Below are 13,259 nucleotides of genomic sequence, written 5' to 3' on the forward strand. Positions count from 1 at the left end.
TACCTCCCTGATTTCACTATTTGGTATCAAATCATCTAGTGTGATAGTAACACAGTGACACCAGTCCACAACACCTGGGCAAGTGTCTGGCTTGCTGGATAAACTGTACTTCCCCTTTCCCTTTGCTATATGGAGCGATGCATCAGTCTGGGCTTTCAGGCATTGGTCTCCTTCTAACGAGGGGAATCAACCACACAGCTCCAGCATGACCATGCTCACCTATCCCAGCAAATGGATGTTTTATCCCCAGTGAAACCCAGCACGGAACACCCTTAGGAGTAAAATTGGATGTTGGTGCATGAATGCTATGCCACTCGGAGACATGAGTCTGAATGTCCCTGCTGTGGCCCAGGGGAATGATGTCTGTATCACCAAACCAGTGCTGGCACCTGGGCCTTGTCACTGCTGACAGGGCTGAGAGGAGGTCAACTGCTGGCTGCTGTACCCGGAGCAGGTTTCTAGGGATCAGGCAGAGGCAAGAGGCTGGGGAAGCAGCTTGCCTTGCCAGCTCACCAGGCTGCTCTGGAGAGAAATAGAGGGCTTCTATCTCTATTACTGTCAGAGTCTGGCACTTCTCCCCGGCTCTGAAATTCACAGCAATGGATGGAAAAGGGAGGAGGGAGAAGGAAGGAGGTGCAAGCCAGACAATCAAAACAGCCACAATATTTTGGAAGTGGAATATTCCAGCTAGAGAAAATTCTCTACAGCGTTGAGCAGTAGGGCTGGAAGAGGCCCTAGCTAATCCAGGACTCTGGTTTTGTACAGGAAATAGTTGAGTGGCAGAAAGACAAAGCAACTTCCCTGAGGTTACAAGGTCAGTAAGTGGCAGACCTGGGACAAGGCTCTGGGTCTCTGGTGCTTTCACCGCTTAAAAGAAAGCTTTTGCTTCCTTCCTTTATAAAACCAGAGATTGACAGGGGCCTTCCTTTTGTGGGAACCCCAGTGCAGACAGAGGATGTTTACCTGCAGGGAAGAGGGGCCAGGGCCCAGCTGTGCCTGGACCCAGAGTGGTGGGGAGGGGGCGTATGCTCCTACCTTGCAGGTTGACGCCCCGGGGCATCACGCCCTGAGGCTCCAGCGTGGGCAGGTCATCTTCCGCTGCATTAGAGTTATTGGGTGGAACCGCTCTCCTGCCTCCAAAGGCGATTCTGGAGGTTTCTGACATTCTTAACTTTACAAGGTCCTTCAGAAGAAAAAAAAAAAAAGGACAACAGAAAAGGCATGGAAAGTGAGTAACATTTGAGACAAGGATTCCAAAATAGAGCAACAGACATGTCTGTGTGATAGCACTTGAGCAACACATTTTGTGGTTTGCATAAATAAAAACTGAGAAGTGGCAGCAAGGATTAGTCTAATGACGGAGTACAGTTCCCCAAGGATCCTGGGGAGATTTTGTGTGTGCCAAAACATATGGAAAGCAGAAGAAAAGGGGTTTATTTACATAAATATAAAAATTAAAAGATTTGTGGAGACCCGGATTCCCCCACCTTCCATAATCCTACAGCAGCATCTTCGCAAGAAATCTTTCCTGCCACATGCATGTGCTGTATCTATGTTCATTTCATAGAGATTTATGAGATTATAAGTCACTTTTAAGAATAAACTCACACAACCATGTCCAGATAAATGTTGTCTTCTAAAGCATTCACATTTGCAATTTAATTCAACCAATATTTATTGAGGGCCTACGACATGCCAGGCTGTGATCTAGGTACATGGCATACATCAGAGAACAAAACAGAATTTTTGCTCTGACAGATTATAGTCTGGTAGGGTTAGGGTGGAGCCCGACAAGAGCCATAAGTAAACCCAGTTAGGGGTCTGAGGAGGTAGGAACTGCTTTGGAAGCAGAACCACATGGAGGAGGATAAGGAGGTGGAGAGGTTGGGCATGCAGTTTTAAACAGGGCTATCAATAGGCTTAGGAAGTCAGGGTTGCCAACGTTTCCCATGCTCCAAGCCTGCTTCCCCTTCCTTTGGAGCTTGTGCAGGCACTGAGCCAGTTTAAACAACACACACCTGAAGGTCAGTGACCAGTAAGTACTTGTTGACCAACTAACCAAATGAAGGGGGACTTTGTTTCTGGGCCCAATGAAGGTTCCCCCTTGATCCCCTGGATTACCCAGTCATGACTCCTGGCGACTTGGCTATTTTCAAAAACCAGGCACACCCCCAAGAGATGAAGAGTCCCCATTGTAGAGGCCACCAGAGTAGAGAGATAGTTCCAGAGACATGTGGAACACTAACAACATGCTAGAGAAAAGACAACCACGCCTAAGGCGTTTGGTCTGAGAAGGAGACAGGAGGGTTTGCATGAGGTGTGAATAGGTACCCATAAGTATAGATAAACATATTTACAGTCATTGGTGAGCTGAGGGGGGAAGGGAGGGAGAAGACAGAAAAAGGGTTAATGATAGGGAGAAGGCTGGAGAGAGCCATCCTCTGGTGGGAAATACCAAAGGTAGGCTGTGGCATCGCTAGGGGTGCAGAACAGTGTTGGAAGACACACTGCTAAGGGGAAGAAGTGGGTTGCCCCAGGTGCACGCCTGGCTGGGTGAGTGCGGCGGGCAGGAGCCCTCGCTTCTGGGCGTGTCTAAGGAGGAGAAGTGGCTGAAGTTCAGCTCCAAATTGGGATGGAGGAAGGCGATGCGCAGGAGTGGGGAGCCAAGCCGGGCGGGCTGTTCTCACTTGGTCCCACTCCCCTCACCTTTTGTGTTCCAGCTCCATAATCTGCTCCCCTGAGGAAAGGGGGCTTGTCCCTCGGGGAGGCACCCCCAACTCCCCCATCCCCATTTGGTGGCCTTCCAAGCAAGCAACGGCTTCAGGAGAGCTGCTTGGAGAGCCTGAGAGAAGTCCCGCTCAGAAGCTGGGCTGGGCAGGTGCGGAGTTGGGGGCGGGAAGCGAGGATCGGGCAAGTGGGACTGCCTGTGACCGGCGCCACAGGGCCCAGAGCAAGCTGCTTGCGGGTTCACCCAGGAAACCGAGGTGCAGGAGGCGGACGCAGCGGGCCCCTGGCTCTTAGGGTGCAGGGACGGCAGCTTACCTGCAGGCACTCCCCTCCAGAGGTGCCCTCGCGTGGGCTTGGTCTGTGCTCCTCGGGGACTTCCTCAAACGGACTCCGGAAAGACTAGACAGTTGGCTCTTAAATAACTTCCTAAGAGGAGCCCTCACCCTCCTCCCCTGTCCCACAGGGTTTTCTCCTCCCCCTTCTCCACAGCTGGAGCCCAGCAAGAGAGCTCTGAGGATTTTCTATTTACTTCATCCTGGCCTGTTATCCCGGCAGGTGCCTCCTTCTCTCCCACTTACCCCTCTGATTCCCAATTTCTCATTCCTGCTTCTCCTCCCCATCCCCACCCCTAGTTCTGCCCCCCGCCCCCGTCACTGGGAGTACCGGGCAAGGGACCCTGCAGTGCCAGGAAGTTCCCACCCATTCCTTTCCGTCAGAGGGTCTGGGAGGTCTCGCTTTACAAAGGGAATGCTTTTGCCTGGCAGGTCCCGGCTGCTGTGTGGCTTGGCAGGAGGGTCTGCCCTCCCACGGGCAGTCTGGAGCAGTTAGCTGACCATGCATCCAGTGAGAGCAACGTGTCCCTCCTCTGCAAATAAGGCATGGTCTGCATTCCTGGATCATCCCAGAGCCACAGCCACGCCTAACCACAAGACTTCCTGCAGGAATGGGATGCCTGGCCCCAAAGAGGAAGATGAGTAAACATCTTTAATAATTACCATCATATTAGAAAAATCACACTGTTTTCTCCTAAGAAAATCATTTAATTTTATCATTCAAAATTAAGAGAAAAATGTTCCTCCGTTACTCCTTTCCTTTCCTCCTTCCTTTCCTTTCCCTTCCTTTCCTTTCCTTTCCTTTCCTTTCCTTTCCTTTCCTTTCCTTCCCTTCCCTTCCCTTCCTTTCCTTTCTTTCCCTTCCAGCCCCTTCCCTTTCCTTTTCCTTCTCCTTTTCCTTTTCCTTTCCTTTCCTTTGCTTTCCTTTCCTTTCCCTTCCCTTGCTTTCTCTTTTCTTCCTTCCTTCCTTCCTTCCTTTCTTTTCTCTTTCTTTCTTTCTTTCTTTCTTTCTTTCTTTTCTTTCTTTCTTTCTTTTCTTTCCTTTCTTTCTTTGTCTCTCTCTCTTTCTTTCTTTCTTTCTTCTTTCTTTCTTTCTTTCTTTCTTTCTTTCTTTCTTTCTTTCTTTCTTTCCTTTCTTTCTCGGCTATTCCTTCCTTCCTTCCTTCCTTCCTTCCTTCCTTCCTTCCTTCCTTCCTTCCTTCCTTCCTTTCTTTCGTCTTTCAGATGGAGTCTTGCTCTGTTGCAAAGGCTGGAGTGCAACCTCCACCTCCCGGGTTCAAGTGATTCTCCTGCCTCAGCCTCCCAAGTAGCTGGAACCGCAGGTGCACAGCACCATGCCAGGCTAATTTTTGTATTTTTAGTAGAAATGGGACTTTACCATGTTGGCCAGACTGGTCTTGAACTTTTGACCTCAGGTGATCCACCCTCTTTGGCTTCCCAAAGTGCTGGGATTACAGGCATGAGCCGCTGCACCCAGTCAAACATAGCCATTTCTAACCCTCTTTACTGTCTTCAGAATTCTGACCCTACCACTCAATCTCCTGATGTTATAGAGAAGAAGAAGAAAAAAAAAGATGCCATTGGTTAGAAATGCTCTCAATTTTCTGCTACCAGATCTATGAACTCACCCGCCACCTTATCTATCTTTTCCTCTTTCTTCCCGTTACTAAAGTTGGAAAGGTCCCTCCTCCCCCCTGCATCTCCAAACCAGGCTTCTATGTTGCCTTGTTCTCCAGGGCTTTGTTGTGTCTCTTATCCACTCTTCCTCTGGTAGCTTCAAGCTCCTGCTTGCTAACACTGTGTCTTCTCAGCATTCATGCAACTTCAGGTCTCTTCAATATTTATTTAAAAACCTCCCCCAACCTATGTCCCCCCTCCTGCTGTTACTCCTCCTCTCCTCCCCTTCATCACTAAGTTTCTGCCATCTGGCTTCCACCTCATCACTCTACTGAACCTGGAGGTCTCCGAGGCCTGTGCTCAGGCCAAAAGACAGGATTCAGTTCTTATTTACCTGACCTTTTGGAAGCGCTGAACTCTCTCTTTGAAGACATTTTTCCTAGGCCTCCTTGACATTGAACACTGCGGTTTCCTCCAGCACAGCACAATATTCCTTGATTGTCTCAGTAACTCCCATTGTTTTAAAGTTCCATCTATATCCCGACACCTCCCAAATCTGGGTCTTTAGCCAGGATCTTTTCCAGAACTGCAGATTCCCTTATCTAAGTGCCTACTGACTATCCTCGCTTGTCACATTCCAGTGACAACACATGCTCCTTATGTCTAACATGAGATGTATCAGTTTCCCTGAAAACCTGGTGCATCTCAGGAGTTCCCTACCTCAGTGAATACCATCACCTTACACGAAGGTGGTATGCCAGACATGTGGGCATCATTCTTGAGGCTTCCTTGTTTCTCTTCCTCAAACATCAAATTCGATCCCTGAGCAAATATTTTCTATCCTACCTCTTAAATAACCCTTGAATCTACCCATGAACCCCTTTCCAGTCAATTCTCTACAGTGCAGTCAGAATGAATATTTCGGGGCTCAAATCCGAAATCAAATTATTTGCTCAAAGCCCTTATATGGCTACTTCTCTTTGCTTATTGGATAAATTGCATGCTTAAACTGACAAGGCCCTATACAAGCTGGACCCTGCCTCTAGTACTGCTCTTTCCCTCAGCATTCATACAATTTAAGGTTTCCAGTATTTTAAAAAACCTTCCCCCAACACCAGTCTCCCCTCCCCACCTTCCACTGTTGTTTCTCCTCTCTTCCTCTTCATCACTAAGCTTCTGCCATTTGGCTTCCATCTTTCTTCCCTACCATCTTCCTCTGCCATCTTTCTTCCCTGCCTGGCCTCCCTCCACTGACTCCCCAGATGTCTTGTGAGGAGTTTACCTTGTTGTAGTGCTCCTCACACTGCATGATCATGTTCTGTTTCCTTGGCTGTACCCGCACTAGACTACAAAAAGGTAGGGACTCCAGCCAGAGTTCCCTGGAGAGAGGCTGCTGACCACTTAACTATCCAAAGTCCATCTTTGCCACATTCCTTGCTGAGTGCTACAGAAAGGCCCTAAAGATGTCTAGCACTGCTTCCCCTCAGCATTCATACAATTTCAGGTCTCCTCAGTACATTTTTAACCAGCCCCCCAATCTCTAACTATCATACTCTGGTACTTCTCCTGGCAAACATCAAATCCGAGTGTCCAGGATTCCAAGATACCCTCACCCATGTGGGGTTGGAGGATGAGCAGCCACCCTGGTACCCTTCAGATGAGGTTGCGCAGATGCCAGGTGCCCCCAGGACTTGAGGTTGAGTTGTGCATTCAGAACAGGATTGTCACCCTCACAACCACCTCCACGGTGTCAGTTTTGGCCTTAGACTAATAATTGGCTGTGTGAACATACACACACAGTGGTTGGCTTTCTGACTCCCCCAAACCACTAACCTCATAAGCATCATAAACGCAGTGGCTTCCCTTGTGCTTAACAAGGTCGATAAAAATGTGTCCAAGGCACCAAGCCCTAGAATGTGGCTGAAGCCCATTCATTTTGCAGGACATTTCCTCGTGGTTGTATGACTGAGACATCAGAACAAAGGATTCCGGTTACACAATGAATCTTGAACTGTGCTAGGGATGCAACTTCCACAAGTGCATAGTCTCTGAGGTCCTTCAGGATGGGATGATGTCTTCTATTTCTGAACGCCCCTTGCCTGGCATGGAGGTGGACCCACGTAAATATTTAAGGAATGTAACAGATGAGGTTCATCCAGGAAAACGAAAACCACTTTAGGTCTTTCTAAAAGAAGGAATTTAAGGTAGAGGATTGGTTGCACAGGTGAGAGAAGAGACAAGAAACCAAACAGGAGAAGGTGAGTCAACTCCACAATTAGCAACAGCAGAGAGGAGTTGGTGTCATCATAGCGGGAGGGCTGAGGGTAGGTCAGGCACTGGAACTGTGTGGTCTTGTCTGGTGGGAGCTTTAGATGCAGTCATTACAAGAAACACTGTATGGGGTCAAGAGGGAGGAAAGAAACATCCTAGCTTGTCCCTTTCTTCCCGCTCCCTCTCCCTCCCTTGTCTGCCATTTTGCTGAACTCCACTAGAATCAGTTGACAAAGCACTCTGGAAAACACCGCCTGCAAATTTCGCCCCACCGTTTCTGTGTTGGGGGCCCCAAGGCTATTCCCAGGTTCTGTGATTCACTAGGAGGACTCACCAGACTCGGCCACCCACATGGCCACGACCAGATACAAATGTACATATATTATATGTACTACACGATAAATCATGACAAAAAGATACAAATCCAAATCAGCAGAGAAAAGGCACTTGGGCAAAGTCCAGAGGAAACCAGGCAGAAGCTTCCAAAGGTCCTCTCCTAATCAAGGCACAGGGGCTGTGCCTACCAACCCTGGCAATGAGTTGTGACAACACTCATGTAATGTCATCTGCCAGGGATGCTCACCAGAGGCTCAGGGTGTTTATGGGGGGCTGATCACATAGGTACCCTCTGCCTAGCTCATCCCCATTTTCCAGACTCCCTGAAGGAAGCAGGTGTTCAGTGTGAGCCACACTTTTTATACATTTTAGGCCTAGCCAGCCCCGCTTGTCAGTCAGGGAACAGTGGGAAGACTCCTGAAGTCCAAGTTCCCAGATGCCAGACAAAGCCACCCTTGCAAGTACGGCTTTCTAAGCCAGTTTCAAGTTTGCTATGTTAACTCTTTTCTGCACCCATACAGGGAAAGGGTGAGGAAAGCCTCTCTGGGCAAACAGTTCCAGGACTGCCACAACACACTGTGCTCTTTCGTCATAGCATGGTCAGTCCCTCACATGAGATGTCAATAGGCCTGGAGCATGAGGAGACTCCAGTGGGAACATCACAAGGCTAATCCAGTTCTGCACCTACTTTCTTGGCCTGACCAGCTCAGTATGAGACCTCCAAGGAGACTGGCACTCCCTCTGGCTGCACGGGCCTGAGCATACCTTCTCACTCTTCTGCAGCTGAAGGGGTCACCCCGTTGCCTCCCCAAGAAGCAGGGTAAGAATGCCTAAACACATCACTTTGGGATCCCGGCGTCTGTCAGAAATATGTAGCAAACTTTGGGAGTTGTGAATAAACAGAAAATACATGGGAGGAGGGATTCTGGATCCCCTCACCTTGATCCTTTAATTTTGAGTTTTCATTTCTATGGTATTGACACTTTTCTCCGCAGTCTCTCCAGACAAACCATCCTGGCAATACCCAAGGAGCAGACCGTATTTGCTCAGGCAATGAATTTTCTGGCAAACTCTATTTGATTTACATGCAAAACTTCACATCTCAAACAAACAAACAAAAACCCAGTCATGTCTGGACACTGCTGGTTTTTTCCAGCTGAACAAGACCTGGATTTTGTTGGTTATAGATGTAATTCCAGAGAGAGGTGAGTAGATATAAATAACAACTGGCCTTGTACAAAGATGCCAGACCCTCTGACATGAATGACCCAAGTTCATCTCTTGGGAGAGTCTTTCTCCTCCACTGCCCTTGATCCTGTAGGAGCTGGAGAAAACTTTCCACTCCAGATGGCGGTGTCCTGGGGGAGAGGATGAAAGGGAGGCTGGGTGGGCAGTTTGTAGTCATGTTCTAGCCACAGTAGTGAGCAGTGGGAGAAGGCAAGGGGCCCTCTGTATCCATTCACATATTTTTCAAAGCCTCATGAGAATTTTCACAAAGTCTGACAATGACATTTTAAAAGGAAAATATAAAGCATAATCGCAGTTGCCACCACAATAGGGCATGGGATCTAAGAGAGGACCATGCCTCCGACAGCCTCTTCTCCTTCTTCTTTCAGGAGACATGTAAATCCACAGCAGGGATAGCTCCAGATGGCAGGAGTTTTCTCTCTGCTTTGGCTTCCCTGGGCATAGCCCACTCTTGCCAGGGATCTACAATCACCTGTAATCTACCTTCACGGGGAGCAGTGGTGGATTGCTGGGGGCTGCCTCACCTCATGGCAGGCAAATGGAAGAAAGCTGTTGTCGCCTTAGGAAAGAAAGATTTAACTAATGCACCCACTTACTTAGAGTGAATATCTTTGTCTTTTAAATTGTGGTAAAATACACATAAAACTTATAATCTTAACCATTTTTCAGTATACAATTCAATAGTGTTAAGGCTATTCATGGTATTTTATAACCAATCTCTAGAATGTTTCTGTGTTGCAAAACTGAAACTCTGTTTCCATTAAACAACTCTGTGAGTACGTGTGTCTGTGTGTGTCTGGTTAGATATTTGTGAGTGTATATGTCTGTCTGCATGTGACTCTGCACACATCTGTGTGAGCAACTGAGTGTGTCTGAGTATCTGCGTGTATGGGTATTTCTGAGTATGTATGCCTCTGTGTGTATGCATTGCCTATGTGAGCGTGTGTCTGCTTGTGAGTGTGTGCACATCTGTGTGAGCAAGTGTGCCGTGCATATGAGTGAGTATGCAGGTGGAAGGGAAGGACTGAGGCAGCACTGAGGGTTTAGCTTCAGAAAACTTTCTCCACTGGCTTGCTAACTCTTCCAGAGTCCTGATGGAGATCAAGGAGACTCCAAGATGATTTTAAACTTGAAAAGACTCTATAAAACATGACGAAGGGTCAACTAGAACTAGATCTGTTACAGATAAAGATTTTTCGGCCGGGCGCGGTGGCTCATGCCTGTAATCCCAGCACTTTGGGAGGCTGAGATGGGCGGATCACGAGGTCAGGAAATTGAGACCATCCTGGTTAACACGGTGAAACCCCGTCTCTACTAAAAATACAAAAAAAGTAGCCAGGCATAGCGACGGGCACCTGTAGTCCCAGCTATTCGAGAGGCTGAGGTAGGAGAATAGCGTGAACCCGGGAGGCAGAGCTTGCAGTGAGTGGAGATGGCGCCACTGCACTCCAGCCTGGGCGACAGAGCAAGACTCCGTCTCAAAAAAAAAAAAAAAAGATTTTTCAAGTTTAAAGGAAAGAAATTTCATAAAAATGAAAATTTCATAAAACAATACAATTTAATAAAATTTGTTAAAGACATCCACAGCAGGGGGAGACATCAGTCATGCCAGCCTCACTGTATATCACACAGACGTGTGCGTGGTTTAATTCGATACTTTTCCTTAAGTGAAGCAAGAGACCCCACATCCACCCATCCCAGGCATCTATCTCACTTTGCCAGAGGAAAAATTCAATAACAAAACATTATGAAAAAAATTAGTAATTAAAATAACTCAGCAATGTGTATGAGCAAAATAATCAATGAAAGTGAAACCTAATAGTAATTCCACAAATTTATTACAAAGCTATTAATTTAAAGAGTGGTGGCAATTGAAAACCACAACCAACACCAGATAATGGGGATGCTAGACAAACAATGCTTGCTTCAGTAAAACTATCAGAATGCTGACTAGATGTGTCTGCACATATGTTTGCACGTGTGTGTGTGTGTACAAGTACTGTAGGAGCTTTGGAGTGTTCCCAAGGGTAATAGGGCAACTGGAGTTAGAATCTACTATTTATGTAACCTTGGGCCCATTACTTAACCTCACCTGTAAAATGGTGATCATAATAATGTATACATCACAAGATTATGAAGATCAAAGAAGAGAATATCTATAAAAAGGTTTGTGCAGTCCCTGGCAAGAAGTTAGCTCTAAACAAATATTACCAGTAATGGTATGTGTGCACTGGACAACCTTCACTCATCTATGATGAATATTTTAATTTTTTATAATAGTTATTATCTGTATTTTCCCATTATCACCCTCATATCAGGGAAGTGAATATTTAAGTTGCTAATAATTTTGGATAATTTCAAGAGGTCATCCTCAGCATTTATTACAGTATTTTCAGTCTAGAAGCTCTTCAAGAGTTTCATGTGCAATTCATACTTGTCAAGGGCTGAGGTGTGGTTGTATATGTAGGATATGTATATGTGAGGGTCTATTTCTAACTGAAGCAAGTGAAAAGCCTCCTGTTTTTAAGCTGTATAAGAAAGGTGTCTGACGAGTTGGTCAGATAATGATTTCATTTGGTACATGCCAAGTGAATGGACCAGCTTCCACATGGTTGCCAGTTCTTTCTGCAAGCCCACATCCAGGTAGGCTTCCTGGGCAGACCCACAGGCATCTCACCAAACTCTTCTAATGAGATCTGTGGATATGGGCCAGCAAGGTGCCCTTGTCTATGGCAGACCCTTGCCCAAGAGTGCTGCTGCCCTCTGTTGTAGTCGCACAACTGCACCTTCTTGCCGATGAGGTGAAGCACTAACACCAGGCCAGAAATGGAAGGGACATCATGTCAGCCAGAGTCTTCCTAACAGCAGAACTTCTGGATAATGATCTATGAATTTCTAAGGCAAGCCAAAGGCCATTGCATAATCACATGTGTGGGTGCTACAACAGCCAAAGAAAGGGCAAGTTCTCCTTTCTTTGATGCTCCCTCAGCAATTTCTGCAGTGAAGTTTCAGATAACTGTGCCAGAGCCCTTCCTGTGAAAGTGTTTCTTATTAGTGCATTTCTCCTCTCACAATGATAACTATAAATGGTTAAAATAGCATCAGAAATACTAACTCTATCATATGGACATGTATCATGATTCACTGAAAATATTTCCCACAATGCAGTTTTAACTTAAACAAAAGTTTTTTTATATATACGTGTGTGTGTGTGTGTGTATTAATAAATATTGACAGTGTAACTTACTCAGAAGAGTTCCTTATGCCTATGTTCTGAAAAAGACAGCACAGAATATAAGAAATTTTATCAGGGGCTTTTAGTGGTCCAAGAATCTCCTGCTGGCTTCTATGAGTGATAATGATCTAGAAGTCTTCAAAAAGCCATAAAGAAGTCTTCTAACAGCCATGACTTAATATAGTCCATTGTCCCTGATAATTCAAACTCCTTCTGATTGTTCCATCTGATTTCATGATCATAAAGCCCATGAAGACATTTGTTCTGGGAAACAGAATCAATAATGTTTTATGAGCTTAACTGTGTGATACAATGTGGTATTATGTTTTATGGAATTGGACATGGCCTATGTCATTTCTCTACTATATTTTCACCTTGTATGTAACCTACTGGGTTGCCATTAAATATATATGCTATATATATGCTATATGTATATGCTATATATATGTACACATACATATTATAGCTAGGTATGGCTTTATGTAGTACTTTCTTAAACATTCTCCCTCAAATCTGAAGAGTTCTTTAATGATTGTGTTCATTTATTCATTTGGGATTAGCTAGTTTCCAAGGATGGATCAACCATCTGTGCCTCCCGGTATTCCCACCCATGTGTAGTCCCCTTCCACAGTGAATCTGGCTTCAACCAACAGAGTGCAGTGGAAGTGGCCCTATGCCAGTTCTCCACCTAAGCTATATGATGTTCTAACAGCTGCCTTTTCATGCTTTTAGAACCCTCAACTAACATTAAGAAGTCCAGCTACACTCCTGGAGTCCAGCTAACATGGAGAAACCATACTGAGAGGCCACATGGAGCAGTGGGGACATGAGAGTGTACAGGGAGGGAGAGGAGGCCAGCTGCCTCATAATCCTACCAGAGCCCAGGCGTCAGCCATCTCTGCCAACCTGCAGCATGAGTGAGGACGCGAGTGTGCCACCTGGCAAGTGAATCCTCTGGCCCCAGTCAAGGAGCTGCAGTTGATGGTGCATGGAGCAGAGAGAAACTGCCCTGCTGAGCCCTGCCAAAATCATAAAACTGTGAGCAATAAAACGAAATGGCTGTTATTTTAATCCACTAAGATTTCGGATAGTGTGTTACACAGCAATAGATAACGGAGACACATTAATCTAATAAATATTTATCTAACCTACTGTTTATAATAGTAATACAGCACTAATATTGAATATGCTATAATATACGGTAGTATAATTAATATGGTAATATTTATCTATCTACTATTGGCAGACTTCGTGATGAATAAGAAATTATATCTATCTTTAAGGTCTGCAGTCAAGAAGGGGAAACTATATTAAAAGCTAGTATTTTGGAATTTTGTCAACAAGTCTGTTTCCATGATTTAATAGACTTCAAAATATTCTGTGTTTTGCTCCTATAACAAATATGTTCCTTATGGACCTAATCTGGCATATAATATATGTACAAAAATACAAGTTAATTAATGAATTAAAGTCAGTGGAATCTCTTATGTCAG

General features: G+C 45.7%; 1 protein-coding gene across 3 annotated transcripts in view; it reads right to left on the bottom strand.

Moving 5' to 3' along the window:
- The window catches only part of F13A1 (coagulation factor XIII A chain), a 433,590-nt gene that overhangs the window by 150,593 nt on the left and 269,738 nt on the right, over positions 1–13,259 (bottom strand). For 2 of the 3 annotated variants that reach the window (XM_021936970.2, XM_017957544.3), the window contains one exon: positions 1,036–1,183. In XM_021936970.2, coding sequence (XP_021792662.2) covers positions 1,036–1,165 — 130 coding nt within the window. In that variant the 5' untranslated portion in view covers positions 1,166–1,183. Of the gene's footprint in view, positions 1–1,035; positions 1,184–3,042; positions 3,113–13,259 lie in introns of those variants that run through there. The other variant, XM_003897009.5, reaches the window with a different exon arrangement.

Source organism: Papio anubis, chromosome 6 (genome assembly GCF_008728515.1).
Source record: "Papio anubis isolate 15944 chromosome 6, Panubis1.0, whole genome shotgun sequence".
Lineage (NCBI taxonomy): Eukaryota > Metazoa > Chordata > Mammalia > Primates > Cercopithecidae > Papio > Papio anubis.